The 17,690-nt window shown below is 40.4% G+C and overlaps 1 protein-coding gene across 34 annotated transcripts in view; it reads left to right on the forward strand.

Annotated features, from left to right (window-relative positions):
• Positions 1 to 17,690, forward strand: part of sox6 (SRY-box transcription factor 6) — a 150,689-nt gene that overhangs the window by 28,222 nt on the left and 104,777 nt on the right. For 12 of the 34 annotated variants that reach the window (XM_084109480.1, XM_084109477.1, XM_084109478.1 and 9 more), the window contains one exon: positions 3,061 to 3,111. The exons of 10 other annotated variants lie outside the window; for them this stretch is intronic. In XM_084109480.1, coding sequence (XP_083965606.1) covers positions 3,068 to 3,111 — 44 coding nt within the window. In that variant the 5' untranslated portion in view covers positions 3,061 to 3,067. Of the gene's footprint in view, positions 1 to 280; positions 405 to 3,060; positions 3,112 to 14,644; positions 15,087 to 17,690 lie in introns of those variants that run through there. 12 more of the 34 variants (XM_084109475.1, XM_084109504.1, XM_084109505.1 and 9 more) reach the window with 6 other exon arrangements.

Below are 17,690 nucleotides of genomic sequence, written 5' to 3' on the forward strand. Positions count from 1 at the left end.
AATTTGTCTGGCTCTCCGTTCCCCTTCTGCTGTCTGGAGAACATCTATAGAGGAGATTCATTGTAGTATGTAGAATAAGTTTAGTCATGGAATCGCTGGGATCTCCATCTCTGGCCCTAGCCCACCCACTTTCCATGGCACTACATTAATTCAGCCAGTCAATTTGACTGAAAGTTTGAAATGTGCACTGCGTTAGCGAGGGAGGCCGTACAGAAGCCGTGTTAATAGCGAGGGCTTGTTGTCCATATGGTACTGTTTTAATGGAGCACATTTGTTGCAGATGGTGGGAGACTTCGCTTGGGCAGAAGCGGTTCTTGGCAGGTCTTGCGCATGGAGCTTGACTTTTAACGCTGATGTTGATCTTCGCTGTTTTTCATTCAACAATCCGTTGCCCTTGAAACAAGGTCTGTTCTAAATTTAAGCCTCGCTTTACTCTGTTTATTTATTTCTTTTCGTTATGCGGAGACAATACTGTGTGGCTCAGTCATTTTTTCCTCAGCTCGGCCTGTAAACCGCAGCAAAATCCTCACACACAGGGATCGCAGTTGTCTCAATTTCTACAGTGAGTTTTTTTCAGCTGCAAGAGTGAAAAAAAAGGGTAACGCAGCAGCCAGAGGGTAAGAAAATTGAGGGGGACACATAAACGAATCACTTGAACGCTACTGTTACAGTGATGAACTCTTACACTGTATAAAAGATGAGGTATTGCTGCACAGAGTGGTCTTCAAGTCGAATCTCATGAAACTGTTGAAAAACATCTAGTCACATTGTTCTTTTATTATTATTGTCCATTATTATTATTAAATTATAATAACAATTGTTATTATTATTTTGTTAAATGTAATGATGAAAATAATAATAATAATCATAATAATTTAAGCATTTATATTTTTCAAATTTTAATTATAAATTCCGTTTTGCTTAAAGGAAATGAAGCCTGTTTTAGAATATTTTTTTAATGACAGCCAAGTATTATACCCAGAGTAAACACACAAATACTGTATTTGAAAAAAATCGCATAAATTAGATTCACTATTGATAATTGCAGAACAATCTGGGGGGAAAAAAACTAAAAAACTAAGACAAACAGATGCTATGAAAATGTCACAGTGTAAAAAAAATCTTATTTTTTTTATTTTTTGGGGGAAAAAAATTAAATGAAACCACATTTTCATGAGATTCACCCATTAAGTGTAGAATTAAAACTGAATGGAAAAACCCTAATTTCCTAAAGTGCTTTAGGCCTTTACCATGTTGGCCAGTTATTCCAGATCTCACTTAACATTTATAGCGTTATTCTAATTAGACAATCTAGATGCATGTTTCATATCCCTTACCTGTTTTATTAAAATATTTTTAAACAGAATAAACGGACCTGATAATCAAACCACGCTTAAATCTAACCGTTACTATGAGCATGTTGTCCAAAAGAGACAGACGCTGTCAGAATGCTTGTGTTTTTGCTGTCTTCTTGCTGCCCCCAACAAAAGCTAGAGTTGGAGAGAGAGATAGAGTGTGAGAGGAGGGGTGTGTGAGAGCGTGTGTGTGTTTTTAACACTTCCTTTGGAATAGTGAGGAGACACGCTTGATTGCCTCTGTTGCGTTTTTACTGTTTTCTCGCGTTGTCACTGCTGTGGCAGCACTTGGGTATTATGTGAGCAGAGCGCCCATGGCTGAAAACACTCCTTTCCCATCCCCCCCAGACACCTGACTGTGAGAAAAGTCTCGGCGGGTCTTACGGGTCCTCTGGCCTGCTAAGTGCTGGCCGGCCTGAAAGGCGCAGTGTCCTTGGGGTTCTCTGATCTCACTCTTTCCATTCTCTCAGTGGCTTTGTCTCTACCCATCCACAGCAGCACAACTCACCACTGAGAGGAAAAGAATGAGAGAGAGAGAGAGAGAGAGAGAGAGAGGGAGGATGAAGGGAGGGGAGAGGCATGGGGCAAATTACACCCATGTCACTGAAAGCGAAAGCATTTAGGAGGCAGAAGACTGAATGTCTTTTGACTCTGATGTGTGTCTTATTTATGATGATGATGATGTGAGAGAGGGAGTGGGGTGTTAGAGCATGAGAGAAATCGCTAATTAGTTTCAGCACTTGATGAATTCCGGTTCTGCAGTATTGCATTTTTTTAAAAACAGCTCTGGAAATGCATCATCTCTCGTCGTTGCTCCTGGAGGGACCAAAGTGAACTGATGCAGAGTGTGAACTTGTATAGTGAAGCTTCACTATTTTTAGTTATATCTAATTATATAATATAATTAATATTTTATTTATTTAACAAAAAATGTGTGTATATACATATATATACATATAATTGTATATTTTTTTTAACTTTTTTATTTTTATTATATAATTGTATTATAATTTGTATTATTTTATCTTTCTGCCTTAGGCCACATTACACTCTTTACGTTGTCTTTTGCATAACAGTTTATTTTACTATACAAACAGATCCTTGATCTTTATAAGTCATATGTGTATGTATGTCTTGGAAAGACCAAAAACTGAAACTAATGGAAACCCTTTGGAGACAATTTCCAAACATGTGCCCCCAAATTTGCGGCATTAGACTTTTTAGAGCAGCCTCTGTGCGTAGTGATATCATGACCACATCATCCCGCCTCCCTGTGGTTGCGCGGCCCAGCATTGGCTCAGATTTGGCCCCGTGTGGGCCCCTGTGGTCCAGCTTCTAGAAGCCGCCACGGCCCCGCCACACATGGTCCACAGCTGGACCACCACATGCTGCTTTGGGAGGAGCAGCGCCCAGGAACCACTGTCATACGATAACATATCATCAAAAATGGGACTGGAAAACCATGTACACTAATGACAAATGTCTGTTTCTCTGAAAAGACGGATGAAAAGCTATTAGTGGAGCTGTGGGGAGTGTTACATCTTTGTCCTTGCGTTTGGTTTGGAAGATAAAAATGTTTCAGGGACAGTCGAGGATGTGTTGGTGGTTTTGTCTGTTTTCTCCCCTCTGTTACTGTTTTAAAGTTGCCATGCTAACTTGTGCTCGCTCAGTTACAATGGCTCTCTGTGTATTTCTCCTGCTACAGAAACCAAATGCTGAACATGGAGGGCTTTCTGCGTAGCAGCTTTTTACTGAGGTTAGTTGATTTAGTTTTTCTGTTGTTGCCACAGGGGGTCCAGCGGGCTGAATTCATCTGTCCTTTCACAGCTCCGATATCACACCACCTACTATTAGTCAACTTGTGGGATGATGTGTTGTCTAAGTCTGTGTTTGTGTATGTGTGCAAGTTTTAGCTCAGAAGTGTAACTCCTTCACACTCCCTCCCTGTAGATAATCAGACCCAAAGCATTACACCCTTCATACACCCTGTGCCCCCCACCCCAGACCCTGTCAGTCAGTGAATGCATGCACATGTCTGTCACCTTCCCCTCTGCCCCAGCTCACTGATTGGTCAGATTGGAAGTGGGGCAGAGCTTAATTTGTGATTCTCACCATTTCCTGTTTTGTGTGTTTGTGTTATAACCGCAGTCAAAATGAGTAAGGCCGTCATTACCCCTTCCCCTTCCTGTGATTCTAATTAAGAATTTGTGCTGCGTGTCTGTGTGTCACTGCACAGAGGAAGTAAAAAACAGCGAGTGTGTTAGCCATTGGCTGTTCTCTCTCTGTGCAAAGCACCTTCCCCACACTTGAATAGCTAGCAACCCTAATTAGTGATCTCTCATTAAAAACAGCAGTAGCAACATCTGCCTTTCAAAGCTGCTGTCAGCCAAACTTTGCTAAAGCTAATGAATCCCCTTTGATTTCTTTTTTCAAAAGGTCATTTAGTTGATTAAATTAATAGCATTTTTTATTCTCTTTCCAAGATGTCAGAATCCATAAAAATGAATGGATGTTATTCAGTAATTAATGATTATTTGATTTTTTTAGTTTTTTTAATATCTATTCAATTATTTTTTATAGCTATTCATTTTAATTCCAGCAAAAAAAATTTAAAAAACGCAATGTTTTTTTTTTTGTTGTTTTTTTTTTCTCCCCCAAATCCACATGAAATACTTAATACAATCTCCTGGTCTTCTGAAGGTTTTTTATTTTTGTTTTGTTTTATTTTTCACAGAAATGCAGTGAATTGGGTTGTGCCTATTTATATGCCTTTTTGAAGCCACTGTCTTTTTTTTATTTTTTTATTAATTTCTATTGAACTTTTGAGGATTACTGAGACTGATTTGCACTCACTGACTCTGAAGGAGAAGAATAGACGGTAAGATCTCTGATCTCTTCTGCATATCCACATGGAAGACGGTTGCAGGCCTTGACCCGAGACATGAGTCTTTCCGGTGTGTTTGTGAGTAATCATGTTTTTAGGACAGTCTGTGGCAAAAATGAATGCATACTTTGATTTACTCGAGGTAGATAATCTGTAAAGTAACATCAGTTTGGAAGTTCAAATTCACTAATAGTTTTAGGTTGTCATTCAGGCATTCTTCCAGCTGATTAATTTGTTGGCATACATGTGACCCACTTAGATCGCTGTTGGCGGGATCTGTTTGAGCGTGCTGGATTATTGTCAGCTTGATGCTCTTATCTGCCCGCCGCCTTCCTTTAATGCTACAGAATGGAGGATTGTGTTTGACTTCAGCCACCTGTTGCAGAAGGATAACCATATACCTTGGGGCAGGGCTAAGGGGAGGGACGGGGCAGTAGGTTGAGAGAGGACAGCTAGCGACACCTTATCGCTTCCTCACTAATCCTTCAAGATGTTCAAACCCTTACCATGGAGCACCCAGTTTTAGTTCATCCTAAAGATTACATTTTCCCTTCATTCTTTTTCTGAGTAATCATGTGATTAAACTGAAGTAAATGTATAATTGCATGCTCCTAATGCACTTCCTGCCACATTGGAAGGTAATGTGTGATTGGTGGAGAGATATTTTGCAAATGAGCAGTAACATACAAGGAAGCCAATGTAGATGATAATGTTATTTTAAAGAGATAATTTTTCTCCCCGAGAGATCAGAAATGACTCAAAAACTTTTTATGTCATAGCATGAAATCTGACAACAGAAAATGACTTTCTAGTAATGGTTTCTAGTTTGTAATCATTTGTGTTCTGTACGAATAGTCAGAATCAGACTCTCCCAACCAATCTGGTTTCAAATGTGTTCAATATAGTCATCTTGAAATTTCGAATAAATTCCTTCAGGTGCTGAGAATTTGTTTCTGAGCAATGCTCACACACGCATAATATTTTATTTAAAAGTTATTTGCATTTTTTCATTGACAGTGAAAACAGAGAAACGTGAAGGCCCTGTTTTCATTTAATTTTTAAAAGAAGCAGAATGGAATTATTTATTTTTCATTGACAGGCATAATGGACAGTGACATTTATTTATTTGATCACGTCAAATAATTGATAGCTGGGAAGTTTTGCCTATAGGTGGGAATGAGTGAGTGAGGGAGAAATAGAGTGAGGAAAAGTGTGTGTGTGTGTGAGAGAGAGAGAGAGAGAGAGAGAGAGAGATGTCTCCAGCAGTTCTAGGCTAATCCCAGAGGAGAGGACCTCCTCCTCCATCTCTGCCATTATTTGATGTAATGAAAGGAGAAAGTGTGTAACAGCTAGATTGTTAATTAATTTACTCTAACAAGATGAAGATAAATGAAGCACACTGAAGGTTGACTAGGCAAAGGGGGCCCACTTAGCATTCCCTCTCCCCTCAGCCTCTGCTCGCGCAAACAAAGATCCGTTCTCACACTAGTCAGCACATGATTCAAATGACTAACTGCCTTCATCACTCTCAAAAACTCGTTTCAGATTTTACTCAAACTTTCAGGCCCATACTGACCTAGATTTGAAAGAAGAAAAAAAGAAGCAGCTGAAAATAAAATCTCTTAAGTTTTTAATGTGCTGTGATTTAATCGGATTCCAGCACTTCTGGACTGTCGCTCATTCGCCATGCATGCTGATGATTAATTGATATTATTTTCTATGGTTAGTTATTTTGTTTATAGCTATCAGTCACTTCATTGACATGTTTGAGTTTGGCTTATGAGCCTTATTTTTGTGACAGCTGGGCTGGAAATTTTTAACCTAGGCCCATGTATTGCTTTATTGTAGAATAGTTCAGAATGGCAGGGTCATTTTTTTATTGAAACTAAGATACACAGTGATAATTCTGTGTAAACATGGGCTCAGATCTTCATGGTTCTAGCACAAGGAGACAACCTAAGCCCCCTTTGCCCAAAAGATGTTCTTTAGTGGCCCAGCCCCATTTAATAAATGAATAGTGGTGGTCTAATGCGGATTGGTGGTTATTTAAGCGGTGAGAGAAAGAGGCCCAGACACACAAAAAAAGAGAAAAGCTAGACAGTTGTCTTCATCCAAGCCCTTTTTTCAGTGTTCTATCAAGGACCTTCTTTGCCAGACAATTCAGCATGGGCCCCGCATGGCAGAGCAGACCAATCACCGTGGCACCCATTCTCTGCTCCTTTATTTTTCAAGTCACCAACAATAGCTTGTTGATTGTGTGGACAACACCAGCACAATTACCTTCTCTGTTATGGTGGCCGAATGGCGTTTTAAAGTCCGCTCTTCCATAATAGAATCATTATTGTTATTCTTCTAGCAGGGCCTCAGGAGAAGGAATAGCTGCTCCCGGTATGTCATTATTTTGCAAATGTTCGATTAGCTCAACATGAACTGTGCGGCAAGAATCACAGCTAATTAGACAGAGGGAGCTTCGCCGCTGGCCCCTCCAGCTCCTGAGTTAAAAGGTACCACTTGATGGGCCAATAATATAAAGAAAGGTGGTAAAAAGAGGGATTAGAGCTGTTGCCGTAGTAACTCCAGCTTCCATCTGCGAGACGAACAATGAACTTGTGTTCCTCCACCACCTTTGATTGAAAAATAGAAGTGAAAGAGCTAGCGCTCTGAAAGGACAAGACCCTTTTTAACAACAAAGTGGAATTCTGGCCTAATAGGCTCTTTGGTAAAAGTTGTTTGGTAAGACTAGGGAAGGATAGAGGAGACGAGAGGTCGTCATGTAATCCAAGGACACCAAATGTCGGTGTCTCCCCGAACAATAGCAGTTTGTTTTGGGTGTTACGTTCGTTCGGAGCCGTCATGGGTGCGGGACCTGCAGATTGGCTCCTTTCGACACTTCTTGAAAGGAGATGGAGAGGGAGGAACAGAGGGAAGCGATGCAGTTTAGCAAGCAGGAACAAAAGTGCTGCACGGCCAAACCTACTTGTTCCTAACTGACTCTGAATAAACATCGACTAGATTTACGCCTAAAATCTGGAAGAAAATAACTTCTCCAATTAGAAGGAGCAGTCAGATGTTGTTTGGACGTCCTCCAGTCATTCCCATCATTATTCCCAGTGCAGTGGTGTAGAGATGGAGGGAGGGCAGAGGAGAGAACAGGTTTATGCATGGCTCTGTGTGTTCCTGGCACTTTGTTCGCCTGATAACAGCGGCCTTAGCAGTTTTCCTGCCTGCACGTAACTGTTTCCCTCCCCTTTCTATATTTACAGTAATTGTCCAACATAAGTAGGGGCGTATCTACAAATAATATTTTTCTGACATCCCACATTTGTAGTAGTTTATCAGAATTTGAATGCTGTCATATCATCCCACATTTTCGAGTGTGACTTATACTAAAGTAAATTTGTACAATAAAAGTTTCTGTAAGAATTTATAAATATATATATATATATATATATATATATATATATATATATATATATATATATATATATATATATATATATATATATATATCATATCATATTAATATTACATTATTTGCACATTCATCTTTCCAGACTGTTTGGCCGTCCTTCAAAAAACATTTATCATGCAAGCGAACAAAGAACCGTTAGAGCTTTTTGTCAGGGACAATATGTTTATGTCCCTCTGTGTCCCTCTTTCATTTTATATCCCCTATTAGCAGTGGAATATGTCTGCTCACATTAACCTAATTTATGGTCAGGGCCACTGTAACAGCAGCACAGGTTAATGAATTTGGCATTACTGAGTAACTGTTATTGAGGGCTGAGGAGGAGCCTGGCAGATGGGAGAGATTGTAAAGCTCTCTGCTTTGCATGACGACGACGGTTGAAAGACGGATAGGAAAGGAAATGATGTGAACACATGATGAACCCCATCACCCACCTGCACAATTGTGTGAACCTCTTGTTTTCTGTATGGACGTTTCTGACTCATCAGATCATAATTTGTAAATCATGTACTGTACTGAGCCTGACTCGGCTAAATTCTAAATGGATTTTTTATATGATTACCTTATCTGTTTGGCATGTAAAACAGTTCTTAGTTAAGCCACCCTAGAATACAAGTGCCTTGACAATAGACTTTCTCAATTTGTATCTCCTTTTTCATTTTATCTATATGCCTTTTTAAACACATACATATAAATCTTTTTTTAACACGCACATCAAAATCAATATAAACTATATTAAAATGTTAAAAATGTACAATTTATGTTACACTATATATTTATTTTTTCAGATTTTGTTTCTAAAATGAACACACGGTTTCAGCAAAAGTCTCCATTGAATTACTATTATTATTTATTTTCTTTTTACTTAACCCAGTATTGTGCACTCACATTAATAGACATCTTCTAAAGTGGACATACTTGAGTTTGAGTTTGCCTCATGTTTTTGGCTCGCAATAATATTTTGTGACATGCCAAATGGTTCATGATTGTCCTTTACATCGTTCAACACAATGAGTCTTAACAAAACTGCTCTGTGATGACTCACTGGTCCTTGAGCTTGTCTTCCAGCCATCCCCCCCCCCCCCCTCCCTTTCTACCTCTCTCTCTGTCTCCCTCCATCAGAATCTTTTATTCCTCTCCTCTGCTTTCAAGGCACAAGTACTTCCGCCCTTTCTGCCTCAACACAGTTGTGCATGGCTCACCAACCCTTTCAATTTAGATTTCAATTATCATGTTAGTTTTGTGATTAGATTGTGTCCTCCAGGAATCAAACCTCGCTTTCTCTCTCTCACTCTCTCTCTTCCCCTCTGCAATCAGATTGGATCTGATGAATTGCAGCTGTAATTACGGAAGTTATTGAATATGCAGATCGCTGATGACTAGCAGTGTATCTGTTCATAGTGCATTAACTCTAACTGTATCAAACGAGAGGCTTGTTCAAGACCCACTCAAGTAATGAGAGAGGGCCAGTAGATGCCATTAGCTGGAAATAATAGCACGCTTGAAAGGGGCGAACAATGCGATCCCATTATGGTGCCTTTGTTTTATTCCCTGAGTTTATGCCTGTGTGTGTGTGCGCTATAAGATGGAGTTTTCTGGCTCAGTTTCAGGCCAGGTCAGCTGATGAAGCATTGACCAGCGGTTTTACTGTAAACATACAATGAGGTCTCTGCTGGGAGGTTATAAATTGCTCAGCATGAGGTATTTTCCCCAGCTCGCTCTGACCGGCCTTTTTAAAGGGACCATGATGCAAACTCTGAGACTGATAGGTGGTAGTTGGATGGGGAAGGGTGTCATGGTTTTGAGAGAGAGAGAGAGAGAGAGAGAGAGAGAGAGAGAGAGAGAGAGAGAGAGAGAGGATAAAGTAAGTGCTTGAACATTGTTGAAGCTGCTCTCTGTCTCCAAACCTTGGCCTCTGGGTCCACTACATAATCACTCACACACACAAACACACCTCCTCTCGCCCTGCGTATGTCAAGCTGCTCTCCCAACAGTTTAATAGCAAGGGTGCTACAGAGTGCTGTAATCTACACTTGACTCCTGAGCTCATAATGTGACATACCACATTACACAGAGACTCAGAGACAGACAGATGCTCCCTAACTGGCCAAGAGATACTCAGTGTTAAAAGTAGACGGCCCAGTGAAGTGGTAGCATTAAATTACCTAACCTGTCAGTCAAACTTTTTTCAAACTTTTTTTTTCCTTAAGCCAAGAACAGTTAGAGCTGCTGAAGGGATAGTTCACCCAAAAATTTCAATTCTGTCATTTACTCGCTCTCATTTAGTTCTAAACCTGCATGATTTTCTTTTTTTCTGTGGAACACAAAAGAAGACGTTTTGAAGGATGTTCACGCTGTTTTTTTTATAACCGTTTTTTTTTTTTTTTTCATAAATTCATGAAGATTTTCAGTGAATAACAACCCCAAAATGATGATTTGTTCCTTACTATTGTTAAGTTTGATCAAAAATATAGTAATGTTTTGAAATATTATTACAATTTAAAATATCCATTTTATGGTTTAATGCTTTAAAATATAATTTATTTCTGTAATGACTGATTTTTCAGCTGTCATTAGTCTAGTCTTCAGTCATCCAGTGTCACATGATCCTTCAGAAATCATTCTAATATATTGATTTGCTGCAACCCAAAACTCTTCTTATCAATGTTCAAAAACAGGGTTTTTTTTTGTGTTTTTTTTACATTGAAAACAGCCACACAGGGAGTGGTTACATCAAGAAACAGTTATGTTACTTTGAATACATGTATGCCTCTAGCAATACAACATTATAGTAAAATAAGCTAAACCAGCACTCACACTCACACTAAAATGTAAGAATACAGTGTGTGAGCTGTCTATACAGTTCTCCCCAGAAATGACTCCTGGTGGGAAGTACACGTACACGTACTCCCTGCATGCTTAAATTGTATGTAGCTAAATGGCCCACTCTTAAATATTTACCCTAAAACTGTCTCCATTTGCTGTGGAGGTGACATCAGAACAAAACAGAAGGAGCATCTGCCGGCATTATGCTTTCATAACGCTGCATAAAATGTGTTGTTTGTCGCCTTTAAAATGCAGCACTTTTATGAATAATGCAGCTCTCGATTTCAAGAGGAAACACTTAGAAGATGGATTCATAAAAAATAAATCCCCAAGTTAGTTTTTTCCTCTATGATCATAAGAGGAACAGTTAGAAAGTTAAATGCCGCCACAGTAAATGGAACGAGCTCATCAACACAATGCTAAATTGTTAGCTGCAGCACTAGTGAGATAAAAGGCACTCTCTCTGTTTCTTTGTAACTGCTGAATTATGGGGTCTGTTTAAGCTCTAATTAGTGTTCATTTCAGGAGTTTCCAGTCTTAAATGTGTATTAATGTAATGACAGAGGATGTGTTTGTTTTTAGGCGTCTAAGTGGAGAGGCTTAATACAGGCTAGCTAAATTAGCACATCCATTCTGACAAGTACTCTAATAACCGCTGCGGATTAACTTATGACCCTGTTTGGGAGCACAAAGCTCATGTCCACTCCGGTGGACCAAACTCACTGTAGTTATGACTCCAAGAGGCTTTGGCGCCTGAACTGCTGGCCTGGTTCCGTGTATATTATTAGGTTAATAGGATTTCACTTGTTTACACCAACTGTTAGCTTAACTCGAGGTCAAAGAGGTGGCTTAAACTTGTGTAATTGGCTTATTAAGAAGGATCAAGTAGCATTGTAGTGAGGGGTTAAAACACACACACAGACACAGTCAGGGTGCCATGCGACGTGCGTTGAGCACAGACTAGCTGCGTGCTCGCTGTTTTTTTAGTCTCTGATAACGCGCGGATTGCGAAAGATGACCTTTGTCAGTGGCTAGCTATTGTTTGCCGATTGGTTGCACACTCCGCAGGCTGTGAAAGACACATCTGCTGCCTCGCACGCAGAAACTGAGAGGGATAAAGGGGAGGAAGAGGGGAGGGAAGACCTGTGCCACACGTCCCACACTGCCACAATACCTATCCGCTTATCAAATATTTGTCTGGCCTTCGCTACCTATTTACTTTCCCTCTGTTTGCTTTGCTTATTCAAGTCTTTCTGTGCCAGATACAATGTTACCAAAGACTAGATGCTACAGTCTCTTTTTTTTTTTTGTCCTGGGTCATTCACCTCCTTGCTGTCAGAGGGCACATGGACATTTTCTTTTGTTTTATAGTTTGCTTTCAATTTTCTCCTTCTCTCAGCCTTTTTCTGACTGAAAAGCGCATCATACACCACCACACTCTCGTTCATAAATACGTTAGCGATCCGGGTTGCTCTTTGCTTCGATGACAAACAGAAGTGGTGTTAATTTGCTCACTGCTCACTCACTCTTCCCACAAACCCTCTGCTGAATGGCCCAGCTCAAAATGTGTATTTGTTTAATATGTTTTTGATTGATTCAGGGCTGATGATCCATACAGTCAGTATTGAGAACACACACACACATTCTGGAGCACAAAAGGCCTCTTTGTGTTGCTGGCAGGCAGGGCTTGTGAATTCGGGGAGTGGGGTTGAGATTACTCGATTATTTCATACAGGGGCCCAGGCAAATCACAGAGCCCGGTCCCCGCCGCACAGAGTGGGATGGCTGTGGCGACGACGAACCACAACAGAGGCCGAGCCCGAACCCAAAAGCGGTGGACAGCAGCCAGAGACAGATACAACCCACCCCGTCACACACTTGCGGTTTTTTAAAAGAAAGCAATTTAGTTAATGATTTCATTCTGAAAGCCTGTCATGATGCATGTGTCTTTCCCTGCCAGGAAAAGGAGAGCAGGGTGGAAAGAAGGAAAGAAAGAGAGACGAAGGTGTTAGTCAACATGACTACACTTAAGTTCTAACTGCTTGCGGCTGCTGCACGGATCGTGTTACAGAATGGAGCAGACCGATGTAATGCTACTTACAACTTGCTGAGGAAGCCCGTCACAGACCGTAGAGTTTTTTTCTTTTTTAGCTAGACTCCAGTCAGATATTTTTCCAGCTTGTTGAGAACATTTTTAAGACACTACTGTGCTGTTTCATCTGAAACGGGAGTGTGCGAGTTGGTCAGACTTACGGTTTAATAGTAGACGGGTGAGACATTTTCTGTATCAGTCAGCGGCTAATCCAGTAATGTGCCTGCTTTCTGGCCTGGGTACAAATCTACTGCACATTTTTCTGTTCAACCATGCTTGTCAACTCCCGGTTTTATTAGTCCGTGGTGCAGCATGTTTCGTATTCACTTTACCGCTTTTTCCCTGTGCCGCTTCATCTTAGCATTGCTAAAACATCAACCCTTCATGTACTCTCTGACTCAGATTTTCGTGGCAATTACACAGATCGATGGACGGACTCTCCCTCTCACCCTCTCTGTTCTCTCTCACTCTGTTCTCTCTCTCTCTCTCTCTCTCTCTCTCTCTCTCTTTTTTTTTGTATCGGCTGTCAGTCATGTTGGTAACTTCTAACCACCTCCTGACAGACATGAGTGCCAACCGTTCGTTTAGCAGGGGTTTTTATTCAGCCGCCTTCGTCCGACCTGTCACCGTGGCCACACACTGTTGCCCATGCTTTCATTTGAACAGGGGCGAATGAATTAGTTTCAGAGGTTTAAATCAGCAATCAATGTCACTTGCCCCAACATAATAAGGCTTAATCATAGATCTTCAAGATGTGTCCTGGCTATATATATATATGATAATTCAGGAGGGCAGTTTAGGTCACAGCATAAAAAAAATAAAAAGATTAAAAAAATAAATTAAAAAAATAAAATAAAAAAAAAGCATGTGGAAGAGTTAGGGATGGGACTAGTGATAATTAAGGAGCTGTTGTCCACCCTGAATAGCACAGCATCGAAGGTAATTTCCTTAGTTTTCTTGCTCCACAGAAATCCCATTTATGAGATGAGAATGAAAGGGAACAAAACTGCTATTCTTTTCATTAGACGCTGCAAATTTTCCAATTTGGTTGACTAGCGACTGGTGCAAAAAAAAAATTCCTATTTTTGGAAAAGAAAGGAATTAAGGGGACAGTGGCTGGAAAAAGCAGGGCACTGTGTGCCGGCATTCCAGATGTCCAAACGGCAGTTGTACCAGCCCAAGTTTTTCTGGGCACGGGGTGCCAATGATGACCTCATGCGCTCCAGGCTGAAGACTGTAGTCATACAGTTCTCGCTGACATGGGCTTGAATAGCCCTCAGCCTTTCATGTGTCCATTCATTCTCTCCAGTCCTCTGGCGGCAAAATTACTCCCTCATAATTAGCCATTGTCCCCGTTTTTTGGCTAGTATGGAAAAAAGTTTTTTTTGGCTAGTCACTTTTGTGTATCCCCCGTTTTGCCCTTTTTTCCCCAGTCTATCACCCTCCATCTTGTTTAATTTGTTTATTGTGCAACCGAGCAATATAAGGCCCCTTTCCTCTGTCTATCTTTAGCATTAACACTTCATTTGGTCTCTGTCTTCTGTCCTCGTCACAGTGGACTGTAGGAGATTTTACACACGATTTGTAGACTCCTTTGCTATAAAGTCAGCCGATCTGAAGAAAAGTATCTTTATAAATGACAGAGAGGACCTGTCCTTGAATGGTGCTTTGTTTACTGTTTTTCCAAAAAGGGGCCCCCACTATATTTCATCTGTCAGAGTTGCTTTTCTTTCCCCCAACAATGCTTGATTGTTTCCACACAAAAAAAGACGAGAGGGACAGAGAGAGTAAGAGAGAGAGAGAGACAAACAGAAAGAATGAAAAAAAAAAAAAAACAGGTTCAACAGACAGGAGAATTCTGTATTATATTTTCCTGCCAAATTCCGATCTCTGTTTTCCTTCCCCTGCACTCACAAAGGGCTCATAACTTACTGTCAACTGTGAGGGAAACCACAAAGCTCCACTGTTGCTCAGCAAATAGGCTGTGTTGCTTGATGGCTTCAGTGGCTGTAAAGTTTGCTTAACTGCAGCACTGACACCAGGCACTTTGGGAACTGCCGCCCCGTAAGGCCCCGAGCGAGGGACGAAGAGAGACAGAAAAGACGGCGAGCTGCTTTTCTTGTGTCTCGGAATCGTCTCCGGCCGTGCAGGAACTGAAAGAGACACGCGTGCGAGTGAGACTGTGTGTGTGTGTGTGTGTGTGTGTAAGCGGAGGAGCTTAACAGCTGCTCTGCCGGTGGCTCCGTTCATGTGCGAGAGCGTACTCCGTTCAGCGTGCCGTCGGATGTGTTCTGACAAGACGTGCCGTGGCTGGGACGAACGGCCTGTCTGTGCTCGAGTGTTTTTGTGTGTGTTTGTGTGTGCCAGAATTTGAGGAAGTGTTATGCCATCCAGCTCTGAAGTGGTGTGTGAAGAACAGAGAAGGACAGGAGCGGCCAAACAGGCTGAGGGAGACAGTATGTGAGTGTACACACCTGATGCACGCTAATTCACACACACATCTCACTTTCACAGTGAGGACAGTGACGGGGTGCTTGAGCTAATGATCAAAGAATATTTTTCCTCACAATTCTCTTTCTTTTTGTTGAATAATTATTACACAGGCTATGCTTAATATACAGAGTGCACTTTTAGAAAAGACTTACTTGGTACTTCTTGTAAATTGAAGTGTGTTGTATTTTAAGTTGGATATGGAGCAACAGTGTAAAGACAGTAAAGGAGTGAGTGATGTGTGGTGAAGGAGCTGTCATAGTTGACTTTAAGGGTTGTAAGGTTAACATTTATGAGGTACATAAAAAAAAAAAAAAAAAAAAAATCAGCTTTTAAAAGTGCTTTCTCAGATTATTAGAGGTGTCTTAGTTTCACTATTTCCATAAGTGTGTTATACTCCCATCCGGTAAATAAAATGTATAATTTATTTCTTTATTAAATATGATATTATTCATAAATAAATATTTGAAATGTATTTTTATGTAATTATTATATTTGTATTTTTATTCATGTCTATATATATAATTTTTTTTTTTTTTACTATTATTATTACATTTTATTCATTAAATTTTATTCTTATTTATTCAATGATAATTATAACAATAAATAATAATAATAAAACAATTCTAAATAATACTTGGATTTTTATTTTTTATTTATTTAGATGTTTGTTTACTTAGAAATCAATAAATAATGCCATAAGAGGAGATATCAAATTAGATTAAGAATACATGCTTGTTTTCTATTGATATTTCTACTCAGTAACACTTTCTGATCAGAATCCCTTGTTCAGAGAAGCAACGTTCTTTCCTTCTGTCCTGATGATTGTTCATGGATCGCTAGACTGCTCCGGTACAATGGAAGGTGATAATTTGAAGGTGCTAAACAGCTACAGCAGGGATGATAATTTTCCAGCCCAGGTTTCACAGGTGACAGAGGGATGATTATAGGAGGTGAGGACCTTGAGAGTCTGTGCTGTCACCTGTGTGATCTGCTGTCAGAGAGACACTCACACAAAGACACATATGCAAACTCATGCCACTGTATGTCTCGCACTCCTGTTCTCACTCTCTGTGGGAAACCAGTTCATGTGTGCGTATTCGTGACAGAAATCTCTGCAGTCATTTTTAGTATTAATGAGAGAGAGTATTATCTTAATTTTATGTATACTAACTAACTAAGTATCGATGACTTAGTAATTGAACACTCACCGGGCTTTATGGCTGCAGCAGCTGCTGTTGTTTAAAAAAAAGAAGAGATAAACGTTAATCAGTATTACTCAGAAATTTTGTCAGGGTGTATTTACCAGTGCCAAGGTTTTTTTGTTTGGTGTTTTTTCTTTTCTTTTTTTTCCCCCTTGTTTTGTTGGTGTTGTCTGATCATTTACTACTCACTGTTTACACTCAAGAGACCAACACAATTATCATAAAAGCGTATTATTATAATCCTCACTGCAGGAATACTACACAATACACAGTTGCTTAATTATTATTATTTTTATTTTTTACAATTTCCTTTCAGATGCAAACACTTCCTATTACACTTTGAATAATTGCATTGGAGTGTTCTGTTTTAGATTTCTGTTTAGCCTTTTAAAATCTCATAAGTAAAATTTTTTTTAAAGGCACCATTTTACATTCCTGTAACTTTCTCTGCCCTACCTTTAGATTTCTTATTAGCCTGTGTTTTGAAAGCGTGTGTGCATATGCTCAAGCATGAACGTACACACGTGTGCTCGGTCGTGTGTGTGTGTGTGTGTGTGTGTGTCGTTACCCGTGGAAACTTGAAGCCCTGTCATAAAGCAGCTTTTGCCATTTTTCTGCTCACCCATCGTTACTTCCTTCAACAATGGCCCTCTTGTTTTACCCCCTTTTATTTGATTATTTCTCTTCATATAGGTCTGGGTGGTGGTGCCGGAGCGAAAAGCGGCCTTCTAATATTTCCTTTCAGGAGTGGCTGGTGATTTAGGGGGTCTGCTAAGGCCTGTGGTTTTGAGGGGGTGTGGGGTGTCCGAGGGGAAGGGGGCAGCAGTGACACCATAGCTCAGGAGTTACTTATCGCCATTGTCTATAAAAGGGCAACAGAAAGACACGGCAGAGACAGAAGAGCGGGGGGCTTCTAACGATTGAGAGGGGCGAAAGCGGATATCCCAAAACACATGGCCCCCAGTCATGAGACCCCCTGAGGAACACCAGCGCGGGGTGTCTTCTAATGCCACTAACCAATTAAACAGAGGTCAGTGCGTGATGATACGTTAGCAGCGGCAACAATTCATGAGTCGAAGCATTCCAGGCTACATGAGAACTCATGCCGAGAACTTAACTCCTAATCCTCATAAACGTATCGCAATATTGTCAGCTATATATGGGGCCTTTCTCTCTCCCTCGGACTGCGAAAAGACAAGCTGTGCTGCCCTATACTTATTGATTGGTTTGGTTTGTTAGCTGTCCATTGTTATTGTGTAATCAGGCCTGAGAGGGAGAGGGCTGACAGGAATTCATATGAGGCCACTCTGGCTTAGCTGATATATTCTCTGCTTAATATGCACAAAGGCCAACGGATCGGACTTATTTA

This window comes from Abramis brama, assembly GCF_963993115.1.
Source record: "Abramis brama genome assembly, chromosome: 3".
Taxonomy (NCBI): Eukaryota; Metazoa; Chordata; class Actinopteri; order Cypriniformes; family Leuciscidae; genus Abramis; species Abramis brama.